The sequence below is a fragment of the Pseudophryne corroboree genome, chromosome 4, assembly GCF_028390025.1.
Source record: "Pseudophryne corroboree isolate aPseCor3 chromosome 4, aPseCor3.hap2, whole genome shotgun sequence".
Taxonomy (NCBI): domain Eukaryota; kingdom Metazoa; phylum Chordata; class Amphibia; order Anura; family Myobatrachidae; genus Pseudophryne; species Pseudophryne corroboree.
In genome coordinates, this window is record NC_086447.1 from 225,379,637 (window position 1) to 225,401,776 (window position 22,140).

The 22,140-nt window shown below is 48.4% G+C and overlaps 1 protein-coding gene across 1 annotated transcript in view; it reads right to left on the reverse strand.

The window, feature by feature from the left end:
* LOC134909251 (transmembrane 4 L6 family member 4-like) overlaps window positions 1-22,140 on the reverse strand; it is a 119,047-nt gene that overhangs the window by 38,966 nt on the left and 57,941 nt on the right. Inside the window, exon 3 of the mRNA XM_063915946.1 lies at window positions 18,762-18,910. Within this exon, the coding sequence (XP_063772016.1) occupies window positions 18,762-18,910 (149 nt within the window). The remainder of the gene's footprint in view (window positions 1-18,761; window positions 18,911-22,140) is intronic.

Below are 22,140 nucleotides of genomic sequence, written 5' to 3' on the forward strand. Positions count from 1 at the left end.
TCCTTGTGCCGCCTTGGCGGTTTACATGAGCCACTTCTGTGACATTGTCTGACTGAATCAGAACCGGTTTGTCCCGAAGCAATGCCTCCGCCTGGCGTAGGGCGTTGTATATGGCCCTCAACTCCAGGACGTTGATGTGGAGACAAGTCTCTAGATTCGAACAGAGACCCTTGAAATTTCTTCCCAGTGTGACTGCTCCCCAACATCGGAGGCTTGCGTCCGTGGTCACCAGGATCCAGTCCTGAATTCCGAATCTTCTAGGAGGTGAGCACTGTGTAGCCACCACAGGAGAGATACCCTGGCTCTGGGAGGCAGGGTGATCCCCTGATGCATTTGTAAATGGGACCCAGACCATTTGTCCAGTAGATCCCATTGAAAGGTCCTCGCATGGAACCTTCCGAAGGGGATGGCCTCGTACGATGCCACCATCTTCCCCAGGACACGCGTGCAGTGATGCACTGAAACCTTTTTTTAGCTTTAATAGGTTCCTGACCAGGGCTATGAGCTCCTGAGCCTTTTCCATCAGAAGAAAAACCTTTTTCTGGTCTGTGTCTAGAATCAGACCCAGAAAGGTCAGGCGCATTGTAGGGACTAGCTGGGACTTCGGTATATTGAGAATCCAGCCGTGCCCCTGCAACATCCTCACCGACAGCGACACGCTGTCCAGCAACTTCTCCCGAGATCTCGCCTTTATGAGGAGATCGTCCAAGTATGGGATAATTGTGACACCCTGCTTGCGCAGGAGCACCATCATTTCCGCCATTACCTTGGTGAAAATTCTCAGGGTTGTGGAAAGCCCAAACGGCAACGTCTGAAATTGGTAATGACAGTCCTGTACTGCAAATCTCAGGAACGCCTGGTGAGGAGGGAAAATCGGAACATGAAGGTATGCATCCTTTATGTCCAGGGACACCATCCAATCCCCCCCCCCTCCAGGCTGGCGATGACCGCTCTGAGCGATTCCATCTTGAACTTGAACTTTTTCAAGTACAAGTTCAGGGATTTTAGATTCCAAATTGGCCTGACCGAACCGTCCGGTTTCGGGACCACAAACAGGGTTGAGTAATACCCCTTTCCTTGCTGGAGAAGAGGAACTTTGACTATCACCTGTTGAAGATACAATTTTTGAATTGCAGTCAACACTAACTCCCTCTTTGACAGTAGCCACTGGCACCACAATAGGCTGGTTTACGTGAAATGATTAAACCACTTTTGGCAGAGATTGCTGACGAGTTCTCAACTCCACTCTAGCAGCATGGAAGATTAAATAGGGGCTTTTGTGAGACAAAGCCGCAAATTCAGATACCCGCCTTGCGGATGCCAAGGCCAACAACATGACTACTTTTCAAGTAAGGAATTTTAACTCAACCTTACGTAATGGTTCAAACCAATGAGATTGAAAGAAGATTGATAAGGCCGAAATTTGTATGTTAATGGAGCCTAACTTTAGGCCCGCATCCACACCTGCTTGCAAAAAATTGAGCCAACGCCCCAGCTGAAAATCCTCCGTAGGAGCCTTCTTGGATTAACACCAAGACACATATTTCCTCCAAATACGATGGTAATGCTTTGCAGTTACTTCTTTTCTAGCCTTAAGAAGAGTGGGAATGACTTCACTGGGAATACCCTTTCGAACTAGGATTTGGCATTCAACTGACATGCCGTCAAACGCAGCCGCGGTAAGTCTTGATACACGCACGGTCCTTGTTGTAACAGGTCCTCCTGTAGAGGAAGAGGCCAGGGATCTTCTATGAGCAACTCCTGAAGATCTGGATACCAGGCCCTCTTTGGCCAGTCTGGAACAATGAGTATCACCTGAACCCTTGTTCTTCTTATCTTTATCACCTTTGGAATGAGTGGAAGTGGAGGGAACACATAGACCCTGACGGAAACACCCACGGTCACTAGGGCGTCTACCGCTATTGCTTGAGGGTCCCTCGACCTGGAACAATATCTCGGAAGTTTCTTGTTGAGGCGAGACGCCATCATGCCTATTTGAGGAATTCCCCAAAGACTTGTCACTTCTGCAAAGACCTCTTGATGAAGACCCCACTCTCCTGGATGGAGATCGTGTCTGCTGAGGAAGTCTGCTTCCCAGTTGTCCACTCCTGGAATGAAGACGGCTGACAGAGCACTTGCATGTCTCTCCGCCCAGCGAAGAACTTTCGTGGCCTCCGCCATCGCCACTCTGCTCTTTGTTCCGCCCTGGCGGTTTATGTACGCCACTGCTGTTATGTTGTCTGACTGAATCAAGACGGGACGAGCAAAGATGTTCCGCTTGCAGAATGCTGTTGTAAATGGCCCTTAATTCCAGAATGTTTATGTGCAGACAAGCTTCCTGGCTTGACCATTTTCCCTTAAAATTTCTCCCCTGTGTGACTGCTCCCCAGCCTCGGAGACTTGCATCTATGGTCACCAGGATCCAATCCTGAATCCCGAACCTGCATCCCTCCAGAAGGTGAGAACTGTGCAGCCACCACAGGAGGGAGATCCTGGTCCTGGAAGATAGGATTATTTTCCGGTGCATGTCCAGGTGAGACCTGGACCACTTGTCCAACAGGTTCCACTGAAACACTCTGGCATGGAACCTGCCAAACTGAATGGCCTCGTAGGCCGCCACCATCTTCCCCAGCAACCGAGTGCATTGAAGAATCGACACTCTTGCCGGTTTCAGAATCTGTTTCACCATGTTCTGTATTTCCACAGCTTTTTCCTCTGGAAGAAAAACTCTCTGTAATTCTGTATCCAGAATCATACCCAGGAAAGACAGCCGTGTTGTCGGAACCAACTGTGATTTTGGCAAGTTTAGGAGCCAACCATGTTGTTGCAGAATCGTCAGTGAAAGCGCAACGTTTTTCAGCAATTGCTCCTTGGATCTCGCCTTTATGAGGGGATCGTCCAAGTACGGGATAATTGTGATTCCCTGCTTGCGCAGGAGAACCATCATTTCCGCCATAACCTTGGTGAAAATCCTCAGAGTCGTGGACAGACCAAACGGCAACGTCTGAAATTGGTAATGACAATCCTGAACAGCAAACTTCAGGTAAGCCTGATGTGGAGGATATATGGGGACGTGTAAGTAGGCATCCTTTATGTCGACCGACACCATAAAATCCCCCTCCTCCAGACTGGAGATCACTGCTCGGAGAGATTCCATCTTAAATTTGAATTTTTTTTTGAGGGATTGAGGGATTTTAGGTTCAGAATCGGTCTGACTGAGCCATCCGGCTTCGGGACCACGAACAGGCTCGAATAAAAGCCTTCACCCTGTTGTGACGGGGGTACCGTGACAATGACTTGATTTTGACACAGCTTTAGTATTGCAGCGCATACTACCTCCCTTTCTGGAAGAGAAGCTGGCAAGGCCGATTTGAGAAATCGGTGAGGGTGCATGTCTTGAAACTCCAATTTGTACCCTTGGGTTACTATTTCTAATATCCAAGGATCCAGGGCCGAGTGAACCCAGACCTGACTGAAGAGTTGGAGACTTGCCCCCACCGGTGCAGACTCCCGCAGAGGAGCCCCAGCGTCATGCAGTATTTTGTAGAAGCCGGAGAGGACTTCTGTTCTTGGGAACTTGCCACAGCCTGTGACCTTTTTCCCCTTCCTCTTACTCTCGTAGCAAGGAAGGAGGACCCTCTTTCCATTTTGTATTTATTGGGCCGAAAGGACTGCGTCTGATAGTGGGGCGTTTTCTTTTGTTATGTAGGAACATAAAGTAAAAATGATGACTTACCCGCGGTAGCCGTAGATACCAGGTCAGTGAGGTCGTCACCAAACAAGACACTACCGTTAAACGGTAGAGACTCCATAGTCTTCTTAGAGTCAGCATCAGCATTCCATTAATGAATCCACAATGCCCTCCTAGCCGAGACTGCCATGGCATTGGCCCTTGATCCCAAAAGGCCAATATCCCTTGCAGCTTCTTTTAAATAGGCTGCAGCGTCCCTGATATGACCCAGAGTCAAAAGCACGCTATCCCTGTCCAGGGTATCTATCTCAGATGACAAGTTATCTGCCCACTTTTCAATAGCGCTACTCACCCATGCCGATGCAACGGCAGGCCTGAGCAGCGAACCTGTAGTGACATAAATGGATTTAAGTGTATTTTCCTGCTTACGATCCGCAGGATTCTTTAGGGCTTCCGTGTCAGGAGACGGAAGCGCTACCTTTTTGGACAGACGCGATAGAGCTTTGTCCACCATGGGGGTTGACTCCCACTTTTCCCTGTCCCCAGAGGGGAACGGATATGCCACCGAAATTCTTTTGGGAACCTGTACCTTCTTGTCAGGATTTTCCCAAGCCTTTTCAAAGAGAGCATTCAGTTCATGAGAGGGAGGAAATGTTACCTCAGGTTTCTTTCCTTTAAACATGCAGACCCTTGTATCAGGAACAGCAGGGTCCTCCGTGATATGTAATACGTCTTTTATCGCCACAATCATGTACTGAATGCTCTTAGCCAGTTTAGGATTCAATCTGGCATCACTATAGTCAACACTGGAATCAGAGTCCGTGTCGGTATCTGTATCTGCTATCTGGGTAAATGCACGTTTCTGTGACCCCGAAGGGGTCTAAACTTGCGACAATGCATCCTCCATGGATTTCCTCCATGTCTGGTTCTTAGACTCAGATTTATCTAATCTCTTAGTCAACCGAGACACATTTGCATTCAAAACACTCAACATATTTACCCAATCAGCCGTCGGCGGTGCCGACACGGTCACTTCCACAGCCTTTTCTGTCCCCACTCCAGCCTCCTCCTGGGAAGAGCACTCAGCCTCAGACATGTCGACACACGCATACCAACACCCACAACACACTGGGGCTATAAGGGACAGACCCACAGCAAAGCCTGTTAGAGAAACACAGAGGGAGTTCTGCCAGCTCACAACCCAGCGCCTATCCCAGTTCTGAAGCATGTAATATACTGCCCAGACCTGTTAGCGCTTTTAAATTCAATAAAATAGCTCCAAATCATCTGTGCCCCCTCCCCCCGCCGTTTTGCACCCTGTTACTTGTACAGCAGTGTGGGAGGCCAGGCTCAGCGTCTCTGCAGCTGTGAAGAGAAAATGGCGCTGGTCAGAGCTGTGAAGGCTAAGCCACGCCCCCTTAATGGCGCGCTTCAGTCCCGCTTATTTTTATATATTTATACTGGCGGGGGTCTGTATTTAGTGCCCAGGCACTGTATACTCTTATGCCAGTTGCTATTGAGGTTTTATGCTGCCCAGGGCACCCCCCCTGCGCCCTGCAGTGCCAATTTGAATTTGGGAGCATGGCGCGCAGCGTGGCCGCAGCGCGGTACCTCAAAAGCCGCCACTGAAATCTTCTGATCTTCTACTCACCCGGCTTTTGACTTCTGGCTCTGCAAGGGGGGTGACGGAGCGGCTCCGGGAACGAGCATCTAGGCGTACCTAGCGCTCAGACCCTAATGGTGTCCAGTAGCCTAAGAAGCAGAGCCTTGAAACTCACAGAAGTAGGGCCGCTTCTCTCCCCTCAGTCCCACGATGCAGGGAGCCTGTTGCCAGCAGGTCTCCCTGAAAATAATAAACCTAACAAAAAGTTTTTTTCCTGAGAAACTCTGGAGAGCTCCTCAGTGTGCATCCATTCTCACTGGGCACAGAATCTAACTGGAGTCTGGAGGAGGGGCATAGGGGAGGAGACAGTTCACACCCCTTTTATAGTGTTAAAGTGCCCATGTCTCCTGCGGATCCCGTCTATACCCCAAAGTTCTTGAAGCATCCCCAGCATCCTCTAGGACGTATGAGAAAAATTAAATAACAATCTTATGGCTGCCAAAATCAGCAACCCAAAAAGATTATGGTCCGGCTCCTGCTGCACCAACAAAAAAACTGAATTGGCTGAGCCAGGAATATAGGGGACTGGCCCGTTGTATTCTGGGAGGCTGAAAGCTTTGATCATTGGTGCCAATCCGCTGACGCTACCTCAATGTTTATCCTGTGGATAACCTGTGGATCCTGCAGGAGAAATGAACAGTCTTAGTCTATGTGACATTAAAAGTACCAGCAGGACCTGGATATCACAATATGATGGTGCTTGTAGTTCAACAAAGCATGCTCTTGCAGCTCTAAGTATTCTGGGACTTGTAGTAGTGGCTTTCAGGGGGGTGCTGGGGGCACAGCAGTCCCGGGACCAGCCTCTCTGACAGAGAAGGGAGGGCCCGGGCTGCTAATTAATAGGCCCTACACACTGGCCGATTTTCTGAAAGATATGAACGATCTCGTTCATAAATGAACGAGAACTCGTTCATATCTTTCAGTGTGGAGACTCCAGCGATGAACGATGCGCGTCCCCGCACTCGTTCATCGCTGGTCTCCCGTCGGCTGTGCATGCAGGCCAATATGGACGATCTCTTGCCTGCACTTTAATGCAGCCGCGTGACGGCCGTCGGGCACCTCGGCGGCGCATCGTCAAATGTGTAGGGCCCCTAAGCCATCTGAACGCTACAGCTGTCCCCGTCCGTCAGCAGCACTATTGGTAATATCTCTACCAAAATGTCCGCTGCCTCACAGGAGAGAGTTATTAAAGATACTAGAGGAGGCACCAGTGGCGTAACTACTACTCCTGCAGTCAATGCAGAGGCTTGGAGGTGCAGGGCTGCAGGGGCGCCGGCACTGATCGCTACTGTGCTGTGTGTGAGGGAGTCCGGGAAGGAGGGCACAGCACGCGCCTCTACTGAGTCCGTCCTGACTCCTGTGTCTCTGGTGGCGGCGGCATGTCTGTCAAATAAAGTGCCAGTTCGTGACCCAATCAGAGCTTACGGACCGGCAGCCAGTCAGGAGCCGCAGCTGCCGGTCCGCGAGCTCCGACTGGCTCATGAACCGGCGCTTCATTTGACAGACATGCCGCCGGAGACACAGGACAGACACAGGAGAGGCGCACACTGTGCCCTCCTTCCCGAACTGTGCCCTCCTTCCCGGACAGCACAGCAGTGGTGAGCAGCGGAAGGGTGTGTACCTGGCATATTTGGCACTGGGGGCATGTGTATCTGGCACAGTGGGGGGCATATGTGGCACTGGGGGCATGTGTGTTTCTGGCACTGTGGGGGCATATATGGCACTGGGGGCACACCCCTAGCAACAAGCACTACCCCCCTGGTAACAAGCACGACACCCTGCTCATGAAATCCCTGGCAGCAAGCATTACCTCCTGGCAAAGAGCATGACGCCTAGCCCATGATACCCCTGGCAAAAAACACCACCTAGTGCATGAAACCTCTGGCAACGAGCATGACATCCTGAGCATGAAAACCCATAGCACCGTGCATGGAACAAAGAGCATAAAACCCCTAGCAACAAGCAGGTAATTTAAAATAAGAATTTACTTACCGATAATTCAATTTCTCGTAGTCCGTAGTGGATGCTGGGGACTCCGTAAGGACCATGGGGAATAGCGGCTCCGCAGGAGACTGGGCACAAAAGTAAAGCTTTAGAACTACCTGGTGTGCACTGGCTCCTCCCCCTATGACCCTCCTCCAAGCCTCAGTTAGGATACTGTGCCCGGACGAGCGTACACAATAAGGAAGGATTATGAATCCCGGGTAAGACTCATACCAGCCACACCAATCACACCATATAACTTGTGATCTAAACCCAGTTAACAGCATGATAACAGAGGAGCCTCTAGAAAAGATGGCTCACTACAGCAATAACCCGATTTTTTTTTTTTGGTAACAATAACTATGTACCAGTATTGCAGACAATCCGCACTTGGGATGGGCGCCCAGCATCCACTACGGACTACGAGAAATAGAATTATCGGTAAGTAAATTCTTATTTTCTCTGACGTCCTAGTGGATGCTGGGGACTCCGTAAGGACCATGGGGATTATACCAAAGCTCCAAAACGGGCGGGAGAGTGCGGATGACTCTGCAGCACCAAATGAGAGAACTCCAGGTCCTCCTCAGCCAGGGTATCAAATTTGTAGAATTTTACAAACGTATTTGCTCCTGACCAAGTAGCTGCTCGACAAAGTTGTAAAGCCGAGACCCCTCGGGCAGCCGCCCAAGATGAGCCCACCTTCCTTGTGGAATGGGCTTTTACAGATTTTGACTGTGGCAGGCCTGCCACAGAATGTGCAAGCTGAATTGTACTACAAATCCAACGAGCAATAGTCTGCTTAGAAGCAGGAGCACCCAGCTTGTTGGGTGCATACAGAATAAACAACGAGTCAGATTTTCTGACTCCAGCCGTCCTGGAAACCTATATTTCCAGGGCTCTGACAACGTCTAGCAACTTGGAGTCCTCCAAGTCCCTAGTAGCCGCAGGCACCACAATAGGTTGATTCAGGTGAAACGCTGAAAACCACCTTAGGGAGAAACTGAGGACAAGTCCTCAATTCCGCCCTGTCCGAATGGAAAATCAGATGAGGGCTTTTACAGGATAAAGCCGCCAATTCTGACACGCACCTGGCCCAGGCCAGGGCCAACAGCATGACCACTTTCCATGTGAGATATTTTAACTCCACATATTTAAGTGGTTCAAACCAACGTGACTTTTGGAACCCAAAAACTACATTTAGATCCCAAGGTGCCACTGGAGGCACAAAAGGAGGCTGTATATACAGTACCCCTTTCACAAACGTCTGAACTTCAGGGACTGAAGCTAGTTCTTTTTGGAAGAAAATTGACAGGGCCGAAATTTGAACCTTAATGGACCCCCATTTCAGGCCCATAGACACTCCTGTTTGCAGGAAATGTAGGAATCGACCTAGTTGAAAATTCCTCCATCGGGGCCTTACTGGCCTCGCACCACGCAACATATTTTCGCCAAATGCGGTGATAATGTTTTGCGGTTATATCTTTCCTGGCTTTGATCAGGATAGGAATGACTTCATCCAGAATGCCTTTCTCCTTCAGGATCCGGCGTTCAACCGCCATGCCGTCAAACGCAGCCGCGGTAAGTCTTGGAATAGACAGGGTCCTTGCTGGAGCAGGTCCCTTCTTAGAGGTAGAGGCCACGGATCCTCCGTGAGCATCTCTTGAAGTTCCGGTTACCAAGTCCTTCTTGGCCAATCCGGAGCCACGAATATAGTGCTTACTCCTCTCCATCTTATAATTCTCAGTACCTTGGGTATGAGAGGCAGAGGAGGGAACACATACACTGACTGGTACACCCACTGTGTTACCAGAGCGTCTACAGCTATTGCCTGAGGGTCCCTTGACCTGGCGCAATACTTGTCGAGTTTTATAAACATGTGGAAGACTTCTGGGTGAAGTCCCCACTCTCCCGGGTGGAGGTCGTGTCTGCTGAGGAAGTCTGCTTCCCAGTTGTCCACTCCCGGAATGAATACTGCTGACAGTGCTATCACATGATTTTCCGCACAGCGAAGAATCCTTGCAGCTTCTGCCATTGCCCTCCTGCTTCTTGTGTCACCCTGTCTGTTTACGTGGGTGACTGCCGTGATGTTGTCCGAATGGATCAACTCCGGGTGACCTTGAAGCAGAGGTCTTGCTGAGCTTAGAGCATTGTAAATGGCCCTTAGCTTCAGGATATTTATGTCCGTGGTCACCAGGACCCAGTCCTGAATGTGCGGCCCTCTAGAAGATGAGCACTCTGCAACCACCACAGGAGAGACACCCTTGTGCTTGGTGACAGGGTTATCCGCTGATGCATCTGAAGATGCGACCTGGACCATTTGTCCAGCAGGTCCCACTGGAAAGTTCTTGCGTGGAATCTGCCGAATGGGATTGCTTCGTAGGAAGCCACCATTTTTCCCAGAACCATTTCATTGATGTACTGAGACTTGGCTCGGTTATAGGAGGTTCCTGACTAGCTCGGATAACTCCCTGACTTTCTCCTCCGGGAGAAACACCTTTTTCTGGACTGTGTCCAGGATCATCCCTAGGAACAGAATACGAGTCGTCGGAATCAGCTGCGATTTTGGAATATTGAGAATCCAATCGTGCTGCCGCAACACTACCTGAGATAGTGCTACACCGACCTCCAACTGTTCCCTGGATCTTACCCTTATCAGGGAATCGTCCAAGTAAGGGATAACTAAAATTCCCTTCCTTCGAAGGAATATCATCATTTCGGCCATTACCTTGGTAAAGACCCGGGGTGCCGTGGACCATCCATACGGCAGCTTCTGAAACTGATAGTGACAGTTCTGTACCATAAACCTGAGGTACCCTTGGTGAGAAGGGTAAATTGGGACATGAAGGTAAGCATCCTTGATGTCCCGAGACATCATGTAGTCCCCTTCTTCCAGGTTCGCAATCACTGCTCTGAGTGACTCAATCTTGAATTTGAACCTCCGTATGTAAGTGTTCAAGATTTTAGATTTAGAATCGGTCTCACCGAGCCGTCCGGCTTCGGTACCACAACAGTGTGGAATAATACCCCGTTTCCTGTTGCAGGAGGGGTACCTTGATTATCACCTGCTGGGAATACAGCTTGTGAATGGCTTCCAAAACTGCCTCCCTGTCAGAAGGAGACATCGGTAAAGCAGACTTTAGGAAACGGCGAGGGGGAGACGTCTCGAATTCCAATTTGTACCCCTGAGATATCACCTGAAGGGTTCAGGGGTCTACTTGCGAGTGAGCCCACTGCGCGCTGAAATTCATTGAGACGGGCCCCCACCGTGCCTGATTCTGCTTGTAAAGCCCCAGCGTCATACTGAGGGCTTGGCAGAGGCGGGAGAGGGCTTCTGTTCCTGGGAACTGGCTGATTTCTGCAGCCTTTTTCCTCTCCCTCTGTCACGGGGCAGAAATGAGGAACCTTTTGCCCGCTTGCCCACGAAAAGACTGCGCCTGATAATACGGCGTCTTCTTATGTTGAGAGGCGACCTGGGGTACAAACGTGGATTTCCCAGCTGTTGCCGTGGCCACCAGGTCTGAAAGACCGACCCCAAATAACTCCTCCCCTTAATAAGGCAATACTTCCAAATGCCGTTTGGAATCCGCATCACCTGACCACTGTCGTGTCCATAACCCTCTACTGGCAGAAATGGACAACGCACTTAGACTTGATGCCAGTCGGCAAATATTCCGCTGTGCATCACGCATATATAGAAATGCATCTTTTAAATGCTCTATAGGCAATAATATACCGTCCCTATCTAGGGTATCAATATTTTCAGTCAGGGAATCCGACCACGCCAACCCAGCACTGCACATCCAGGCTGATGCGATTGCTGGTCGCAGTATAACACCAGTATGTGTGTCAATACATTTTAGGATACTCTCCTGCTTTCTATCAGCAGGATCCTTAAGGGCGGCCATCTCAGGAGAGGGTAGAGCCCTTGTTCTTATAAGCGTGTGAGCGCTTTATCCACCCTAGGGGGTGTTTCCCAACGCACCCTAACCTCTGGCGGGAAAGGATATAATGCCAATAACATTTTAGCAATTATCAGTTGTTATCGGGGGAAACCCACGCATCATCACACACCTCATTTAATTTCTCAGATTCAGGAAAACTACAGGTAGTTTTTCCTCACCGAACATAATACCCCTTTTTGGTGGTACTCGTATTATCAGAAATGTGTAAAACATTTTTCATTGCCTCAATCATGTAACGTGTGGCCCTACTGGAAGTCACATTTGTCTCTTCACCGTCGACACTGGAGTCAGTATCCGTGTCGGCGTCTATATCTGCCATCTGAGGTAACGGGCGCTTTAGAGCCCCTGACGGCCTATGAGACGTCTGGACAGGCACAAGCTGAGTAGCCGGCTGTCTCATGTCAACCACTGTCTTTTATACAGAGCTGACACTGTCACGTAATTCCTTCCAACAGTTCATCCACTCAGGTGTCGACCCCCTAGGGGGTGACATCACTATTACAGGCAATCTGCTCCGTCTCCACATCATTTTTCTCCTCATACATGTCGACACAAACGTACCGACACACAGCACACACACAGGGAATGCTCTGATAGAGGACAGGACCCCACTAGCCCTTTGGGGAGACAGAGGGAGAGTTTGCCAGCACACACCAGAGCGCTATATATATATACAGGGATAACCTTATATAAGTGTTTTTCCCCTTATAGCTGCTGCGTTTTTAATACTGCGCGTAATTAGTGCCCCCCTCTCTTTTTTAACCCTTTCTGTAGTGTAGTGACTGCAGGGGAGAGCCAGGGAGCTTCCCTCCAACGGAGCTGTGAGGGAAAATGGCGCCAGTGTGCTGAGGAGATAGGCTCCGCCCCCTTCTCGGCGGCCTTATCTCCCGTTTTTCTGTGTATTCTGGCAGGGGTTAAATTCATCCATATAGCCCAGGAGCTATATGTGATGCATTTTTTTTTTTTTTTGCCATCCAAGGTGTTTTTATTGCGTCTCAGGGCGCCCCCCCCCTAGCGCCCTGCACCCTCAGTGACCGGAGTGTGAAGTGTGCTGAGAGCAATGGCGCACAGCTGCAGTGCTGTGCGCTACCTTGTTGAAGACAGGACGTCTTCTGCCGCCGATTTTCCGGACCTCTTCTGGCTCTGTAAGGGGGCCGGCGGCGCGGCTCTGGGACCTATCCATGGCTGGGCCTGTGATTGGTCCCTCTGGAGCTAATGTCCAGTAGCCTAAGAAGCCCAATCCACTCTGCACGCAGGTGAGTTCGCTTCTTCTCCCCTTAGTCCCTCGATGCAGTGAGCCTGTTGCCAGCAGGTCTCACTGAACATAAAAAACCTAAAACTAAACTTTTCACTAAGCAGCTCAGGAGAGCCACCTAGTGTGCACCCTTCTCGTTCGGGCACAAAAATCTGACTGGGGCTTGGAGGAGGGTCATAGGGGGAGGAGCCAGTGCACACCAGGTAGTTCTAAAGCTTTACTTTTGTGCCCAGTCTCCTGCGGAGCCGCTATTCCCCATGGTCCTTACGGAGTCCCCAGCATCCACTAGGACGTCAGAGAAAAGTAATTAGAAGCCCTACTGTAGGGCTTAATGTGTAATGGGCATTGCGGTGTGTGGCATAATGTATCACGGACATTGCAGTGTGTGTCATAATGTGTCACAGACATTGCGGTGTGTGTCATAATGTGTCACAGGCATTACGGTGTGTGGTATATTATATCACGGGCATTATGGTATGTGGTATAATGTCTCAGGAAAATTGCAGTGTGTGGCATAATGTATGACGAGCATTGCAGTGTGTGGCATAAGGTATAATGGGCATTGCGGTGTGTGTCATGTGTCACAGGCATTAAAGTGTGTGGTATACTATATCACGGGCATTGTGGTATAATGTCTCAGGGGTATTGCAGTGTCTGGCATAATGTATAACGGGCATTGCGGTGTGTGTCATAATGTGTCACAGGCATGGCGGTGTGTGGTATACTGTATCACAGGCATTGTATGTGCTATAATGCCTCAGGGGTGTCACAACTGAGGGTTTTGGCTGACAGGAGGAAGCCTCAGTTGTAGGGGCTGAAATGAATTTAAACTTTGGAGGTTTAATCAGACCCCTGGACATGTAAGTGTAGAAGGATTACCCGAAGGTGTGACCATGACAACCAGGTTTAAAAGTCAATAAAAGTTTTATTAACAGACTCCGTGCAGAAACAACAGTATTCACAGTTGATAAAAAGCAGTGGCAAATAATACAGTTCCTGGATCACTTTAACCAAAGAAGGTATCACAGAGCACTGGTAGGTTGAGGAACAGATGTTAAAGTCCTTTGATGGAATAACCTTACCAGGCCTGGCTGTAGTAGTGGAGATAGCCGAGGAACACGCCAGTAGGTGTATTAGATGAAGCTGGTAACTGGAATAAACTGTTGTAGTTACTGGATGGAACCAGCCAGATGGTAAAGACACGGAGTGGATGCTGAATGGAATTAGCCAGGTGATGAAGACACGGAGTGGATGCTGGATGGAACCAGCCAGGTGATGAAGACACGGAGTGGATACTGTAAGATGCTAGGGAGCGTGGAAACAGAAGAGTTGAAAAGTGGTTACCGGTGGTTAGTGGATACTGCTGGTAAGTAGGGATCCACTGGAACAACACCGGCACTTTAAGGAAGCTGGAATCTGCTGGAAGCTGACTGCTGGAAGCAGATAGGTTAATAGCTGGAAGCTGGAACAGCCACGGAGGACTGCAGAGTCAGGCTGCACCGCAGGATGGAAGGCAGGTGCGGGTCTCTTAGTGGATGCTGGAGACAGGAGCTGGAACCCGGAGAAACAACCACAGGAGAGAGAGACTGGAACAAGGTTTGACAAACAAAGCACTGACGATTTCCTGGCCCAGGCACAGGATACTTATACCTGCTGCAGGGCAGGCATTGGCTGACCAATCATGCAGATTCCACAGTGCAGCAGATTGGTGGAGAAAGAACATGTGACTGGAACCAACATGGCTGCGCCCATGTTAGTACTTGGAGGGAAAGCTGGTTTGGAAAACCATGTGGAAACATAGCAGCAATGGCGGCGCCGGCCGAAGAGGACAGGAGACGCCAGATTGACAACTGTATACTGAGACACGTGGATGACAGCGGAGGCCGCGGCAGGCATGAAGCACCACTCTGACAACCTGCAAACTATAACACAGGAACGGCGGCAGAGGCCGCGGAAGACGGGGGACGCCATGTAGGATTCAAACAGAGACAGCGTCTCAGCGTGACAGGAGGGATATGCAGAATGTAGACACTGATGAGATCCGGCCTTGGAACGCTGAGCCAGCCTCAGGAGACATCTAAAAGGCAAGTAATGGCGTCCAGATACCCGGATCGTGACAAGGGGCATTGCAGTGTGTAGGATAATGTATAAAGGGCATTGCGATGCGTGGCATAATGTGTCACAGGCATTACAATGTGTGGCATAATGTGTCAGGGGCATTATGTCAGGGCCGACTGTTTTTGTGAATCCGTTAACCCTGGACCAACCGACGGTGTAAGTGCTGGAGTATGGCGAAAACAGGGAGGACGAAGAAAGTTCTGTTTCATATATTTATTAAGGACAATTCCAATAATGAGTTAAATGACAATCATTAGTATGTAAACTGACGTACTGCAATGATTGGCATAATAAGCAGGAACAGTATTATAGATGCATTGAACAAATGTTCATACAACGGAGTTTAAGCAGGCTGGAGAATAAATAAAGAATTGTCCAAATTAAGCAATGATTGGTGCCAAACTGTAGTAAGTGTTAACTGGATATTGTAGACATAAATGAATAACTGTAGAGACTTGTACTGAAGCTTAAAGGTTAAACTGGAAGGCTGTATTGAATTGTCCTTGAATGAAGCAACAATGAAGATACAATAATACTTGCAGGTTGAAGATAACACTTGAAGCACTGGGGGTCATTCCGAGTTGTTCGCTCGTTGCCGATTTTCGCTATGCTGCGATTTGTTGCAAACTGCGCATGCGCAAGGCACGCAGGGCGCATGCGCTTAGTTATTTAACTAAAAACTTAGCATATTTGCTGTGGATTCTGCGGCTCTTTTCAGTCGCACTGCTGATCGGTAAATGATTGACAGGAAAGGGGCGTTTCTGGGTGGTAACTCAGCGTTTTTCCGGCGTTTGCAAAAAACGCAGGCGTGTCAGGGAAAAACGCGGGAGTGTCTGGAGAAACAGGGGAGTGGCTGGCCGAACGCAGGGCGTGTTTGTGACGTCAAACCAGGAACTAAACGGACTGAGCTGATCGCAATCTTTGAGTAGGTACGGAGCTACTCAGAAACTGCAAAGAATTATTTATTAGCAATTCTGCTACTCTTTCGTTCGCTATTCTGCTATGCTAAGATACACTCCCAGAGGGCGGCGGCCTAGCGTGTGTAATGCTGCTAAAAGCAGCTAGCGAGCGAACAACTCAGAATGAGGGCCACTGTGTAGCTGCAGCAGACAACAATGGTGAAGAATGTGTTAAACTGGATGATAAGAGAACGAGAACCAGGATTAAGTAGAAACCTCCACATACTGTGTGATTACAGCAGGCAGTCAGTGAACAGGAAAACCTCTCACAGGACTCCGGGAATCCACTTGTTTGCCACTTGGAGAGCGATTAACTGACAGCATAGCAGGGAGCTGGTGGATCTCTTGCGGTGAAGGCTGCAGGCAGATACCTGGAAGCGGAGGCGATATCAGGACCACTGGAACCACACAGGATATCACGGAGAGAGCACAGAGCTAGGGCATAGAGTAGATACAACAAAGCACTAGCTCAGAGTAACATAATCCCAGCCTACTTAAAAGCAGCACAAGCATGGGATTGGCTAATACTTACTCACAGGTGTTTCACAAGTGCTCATTTGGTCTCCAACATGGCCACCTCCTATACTGCAGACACACAGCGGTGCCTTTGGCCATTCAGTCCCTGCACTCCCGGCTCCCGGAACCTGCATCACCTCTGCCACTGACCACACCGCATCCCCACACGGCCGCACAGCACCGCGAGCAACCCTGCCGGCAATGGACAGACCCCAGAACCCGCAGTGATCGGTTCGTGACACATCACGGTGTGTGGCATATTGTGTAATGGGCATTATTGTTTGTGAAATAACGTCTAAGGGCCATTGCAGTATGTGGCATAATGTATACTGGGCATTACTATAATGAGGAAAAATGACAGATAATGTAAGGGGCATGAATCACGATTATTTTTATTCCTGTGGTGGCCAACGACTGGGCGTGCAGGTTGCAAAACTGGGGTATAAGGTCGTCTTTTCCTGCAATGCCACGCCCCCTGTCATTCCGAGTTGTTCGCTCGTTGCCGATTTTCGCGACGAAGCGATTAAGGCAAAATTGCGCATGTGCATGGTTCGCAGTGCGCATGCGGTTAGTATTTTAGCTCAAAACTTAGTAGATTTACTCACGTCCGAACGAAGATTTTTCATGGTTGAAGTGATCGGAGTGTGATTGACAGGAAGTGGGTGTTTTTGGGCGGAAACTGACAGTTTTCTGGGAGTGTGCGGAAAACGCAGGCGTGTCAGGGGAAAACGCGGGAGTGTCTGGAGAAACGGGGGAGTGGCTGGGCGAACGCTGGGCGTGTGTGTGACGTCAAACCAGTAACGAAACTGACTGAACTGATCGCTATTTGTGAGTAGGTCTGGAGCTACTCAGAAACTGCTAAGAATTTTCTATTCGCAATTCTGCTAATCTTTCGTTCGCTATTATGCTAAGCTAAGATACACTCCCAGAGGGCAGCGGCTTAGCGTGTGCAATGCTGCTAAAAGCAGCTAGCAAGCGAACAACTCGGAATCACCCCCAATATTGTGTCAGGAGCAATACTGTAGGGACTTAATATGGTGCTAGAGGTGTAATATGGCGGTGCTCCGTATGTGCATAGAAATTTTATTTATTTTATTAAAATATATTTTCATTTTTTTATATATATCTAATATATAAAAATGATAATTTGTCATTCTGTCCTACTGTATTGTATTTCTATACAAATCCACAGTTTACAAGCGAAGATCGTGAAATTTTACATACAAGCGTATTAAAACATGGCGGAGGCAACTAAAACAATTTGAAATCCCTAGCACCCCTAGGGGGACAGACAGCAGCACAGAGAATATCAGGAGACATCATAACTCTGGAATTGCACGAGCAATGTACTCAAAAATTGGTACACATATGCCTTACAATCTGGGAACAAACACTGTGGGGGGAAGACACCCCTAGCACCCTTAGTGGTGGGGCAGCAGCACTGAGTATTTCAGCAGACAGCATAACTCTGGAATGCCTGCAGCAATTTACACCAAACTAGGTACACATATGACTTACAAGCTGGGAACAAACACAGTGGGGGTAAGACACCCCCAGCACCCCTAGGGTTGAGGCAGCAGCACAGAGTTTTTCAGCAGATAGCATAACTCTGGAATGCCTGGACCAGTTTACACCAAACGTGCGACATATATTACTTACACTCTGTCAACAAACACTTTGGGGGTAACAAACCACTAGCACCCCTAGGGTAGAGAATATAGGGTTAGCACTTATGAGATAGATACACGGAGTAGATATCACACAGCAGCTATATGCACACACACAGTCACATATACAATGCAAAAGTTAAGACAAATAATAAAACTGCACTGGACTAGCAATACTAAGTAATACTGAGTAAAGCTATATATGTCACTAGATATAACAATGCACAGTAAAGACTGGATGTATATCACAGGTAACTTGTACCAGATTACCCTGTCACAATGCACTATTTCTTAACTAACACTGCCAAAAGACATGTAGAATACTTAAGTATCCTGCAAATGCACAGCGCTGACTACAGAAGCAGCTTTACAGAGGAGGTTTAGCCCATGCAGTCCCAGAGCAGTGTGATGGCGCCAAACACTGCCAAAGGGAATGAGGGAGAAGATATATGCAGCTCCAGGGACACTGGAGTATACAGCGCCGCCAGGGGAGGTGATGGAGCCGTAGTATTTAATGACAGACTGACATCCAGCACTTGTCAGTTATATGCTGTGACCCTTGAAGTCTTCAATCTTCAGAAAAAAAAGCTCTTTTCAGGGCTGCTTGGAGCAGCCCACCTGTTACTGATCCTGCCTGCAGGGCGCCAACTTACAAACTGAGCTCCAGTGCCTGGAGGCGGGGATATAGAGGGGGCGCCGCTATGCATCCTGGGAACAGTCAACGCTTTTAGCCTGTTGGTGCCTCGGATCAAGATCCTACTCTACACCCCGATGTTATTCCCTGTGGAATACCAGTGTACCCCACTGCAGAAATACAATTAAATAAGATAAAATAACTGAACATAATGCAAAATGCTTTTGTTAAAATGTCTATTAAGAATTTTTTTGGGTAGAATCTTAGTTTAGAATCTGAATGAAAAATAGAAAGCTAACCACAAAACACATACTCATCTGTGAAAGGATAATCCCAAATCTGTTCACTGCCTATTGATGCTATATAACATTTTGGTCCTTTGGTTATAGCCAGTGCAGCGATGATGAAATTGTAGGCAGCTCCAGCAAAACCAAGGGCGGCAAAGATGACGGAAGAAAACATCTGCAACAACATACACAAAACGGGAATACCATTACATGCATGTCAGAGGAGTTTAATTGACTGGCTGTTTCTTTTAATTTAATAAACAAAATAATCAAAACAAAAACAGCAACTTGAAGACAATATAGGACACGTACAGGGTAAATAAACATAGCTACAGCAGCAGACGACACTGACATAAGTATCAGGGCGGCAGAAAACCGTGGGATTTGGAGCCGTTGAAGACGGTTTAAGTAAGCAAAGTATAAGCACATGAGGGTTGAAGACCCTGCTTGTGAGAGCTTACATTCTAAATGGAAGAGTTTTTATTCATCTATGTATTTATTTTTGAAACAGTTTTTATTGAAGACTATTTTTTTTTCTCTTAATAGCGCCTCCTTACAAATGCAATCTTCTCTCCTATGTCTTACTGTGACTTTATCAGGCAAAAAACAGTGATGTTTAGCTTACATCATCAGCACAATAATAATATACCATGGAATAAGGTATCATCAACAAACTGATCTGGTCAGGGGCGTTTTAAGAGAGGAGAGGGCACCTTGGGAACATGGCACCCACACCTTGTTCCCAGGGGACATCTCCAGTGTGTATGCGCAAATCACATGGAAATTGCCACAGCGGCCATTTTCCAAGTGATTTGTTTCTGCAGTACAGGACCGCAGCCCCGGGACTCCAGAGGGGTAAGTATAACAATGGGTGCAAGGTGTGGGCTCCCTGGACCAAGGGGCCGTGTGCACTGCACACCTTGCACTTATTACAGAAACGCTTATGGATCTGATACTTCCAAATGGTAAATAAGAGTTTTCTTATGGTATAAAAACCTTTTCTACACATTGATGTAAATCATTGGCTTAGCTTAGAAAAATCCCTGACCATTTCACCAAGGGTACAACATTTTTCCTGGAGAACTGTACTTTTCTAGTTTTCCCAAATGTTATATTCTTCATTTTTTCGAATTGCTTATTTGGTTGTAGTCAAGAGCTCTAGTGGTTGATGCAGTGCTGAGTGCAAGTCGTCTTTAATTGCTCCCCCATTGTGTACGTGGAACAAAATGAGTATATCACCCATATGCAAAGATGTAGGTGTCTCTGTCGCTGTAACTTGTTAGCAGTTGGGCAAAACCATGGGGGTCATTCCGAGATGATCCCTAGCTGAATTTGTTCGCAGCGCAGAGACAGGCTAAAAATCATCAGTTCTGCGCATGTGTATGCGGTGCAATGCGCATGCGCGACGTACCGGCACGACGAATGATGTAGTTTTGAACAGGGTCTAGCGATGCATTTCAGTTACACTGGTTTTGCCGCAGAGTGATTGACATGAAGTGGGTGTTTCTGGGTGGCAACTGACCATTTTCAGGGAGTGTGCGGAAAAAAGCAGGCGTGCCAGGAAAAACGCAGGCGTGACTGGGCGAACGCTGGGCGGGTTTGTGACGTCAAATCCGGAACTGAATAGTCTGAAGTGATCGTAAGCGCTGATTAGGTTTTGAGCTACTCTGAAACTACACAAAAAAAATTTGTAACCGCTCTGCTATCCAACCGTTCGCACTTCTGCTAAGCTAAAATAAACTCCCACTGGGCGGCGGCATAGCGTTTGCACGGCTGCTAAAAACTGATAGCGAGCGAACAACTTGGAATGACCCCCCATGTGCACTGCAGGTGTGGCAGATATAACATTTGCAGAGAGAGTTAGATTTGGGTGGGTTATTTTGTTTCTGTGCAGGGTAAATACTGGCTGCTTTATTTTTACACTGCAATTTAGATTTCAGTTTGAACACACCACACCCAAATCTAACTCTCTCTGCACATGTTATATCTGCCCCTCTACAGTGCATCAGGGATATGTGGCAAAGGTAGGCAGGGGAGGCACTGCTTTACCTGTCATAGAATTTTTACACCAGAGTTATGAAAATAAAAAATTATTAGAATAATAGAAAGAAGATATTTATAATAAATTCTTTGTATTTTTCATATACTTTATGGGGTATATTCAATAAGTGTCGAAAGCTGCCGTCTGTCGAAAAAAGACAGCAGTTTTTGACTTTTAAGGTCGAATCGTGATTCAACCTATTCAATCCCAAGCATTTTTATTCGACAAGTCGGGGAATTCGACTTGTCGAATAGTACGTGAATCGGCGGTATAGCTGCCGTTTCACGTATTTTTGAGGGAAACGGGGCCAAATTCGACAGGATTTGGCCCCGTTTCCGACCATCTCAGTCCGACATTAAAAAATATCGGACTGAGATGAGGGACTGTGGAGGAGAGGGGGAGAGCAGCGCCGGAGGAGACGGTGAGGTCTCAGGGGGAGAGCAGCGCCGGAGGAGACGGTGGGGGCACAGGGGGAGAGCAGCGCCGGAGGAGACGGGAGAGCCGCAGGAGGAGACGGGGGAGAGCCGGGAGCGCAGCGCTACAACAGCTGGCAGCGTAGCCGGAGGATGTCACAGCCGCCGCTCACTGCAGCGTCCACCCGGTGCCCGCGGCTCTCCCGTCTCCTCCGGCGCTGCTCTCCCCCTGTGCCCCCACCATCTCCTCCGCCGCTGCTCTCCTCCTGTGCCCCAACCGTCTCCTCCGGCGCTGCTCTCCTCCTGTGCCCCAACCGTCTCCTCCGGCTTTCCCCATCTGCCCGCGGCTCTCCCCCTCTGCCCGCATCTCAATTCGACTTTTTTTAAAGTCGAATTGAGATTGCTTTGAATAGCCCAGGTCTGATCCATTCCGACAAATGAATGTCGGAATGGATCCGACTTCAATTGAATATACCCTTATATAGTCAAAACTCTGGCGTATACATGAGTATGACAGGAAAGGCTCTGCCTCCCCTGCCTCGTCACTGGTACTGGGATTCCATGGTTACTGATGGCAACATTCAATACATAACAGGTACAGTATTTTGGTATCTACTGTATTCCCCACTAACAATATCTAAACCGGTATTTTCATATCTTTGTATGACCTAGATACATGAAAGAAATCTGAAAACACATTATTGGGTTTGTCTCAGAGAGCACACTAACAGTATGGGCCTATGGGGTAATTCCAAGTTGATCGCAGCCGGAAATTTTTTAGCAGTTGGGCAAAACCATGTGCACTGCAGGGGGGGGGGGGGGGGGGGCAGATATAACATTTGCAGAGAGAGTAATAGGCCCTACACACTGGCCGATTTTTAGAAAGATATGAACGATCTCGTTCATAAATGAACGAGAACTCGTTCATATCTTTCAGTGTGGAGACTCCAG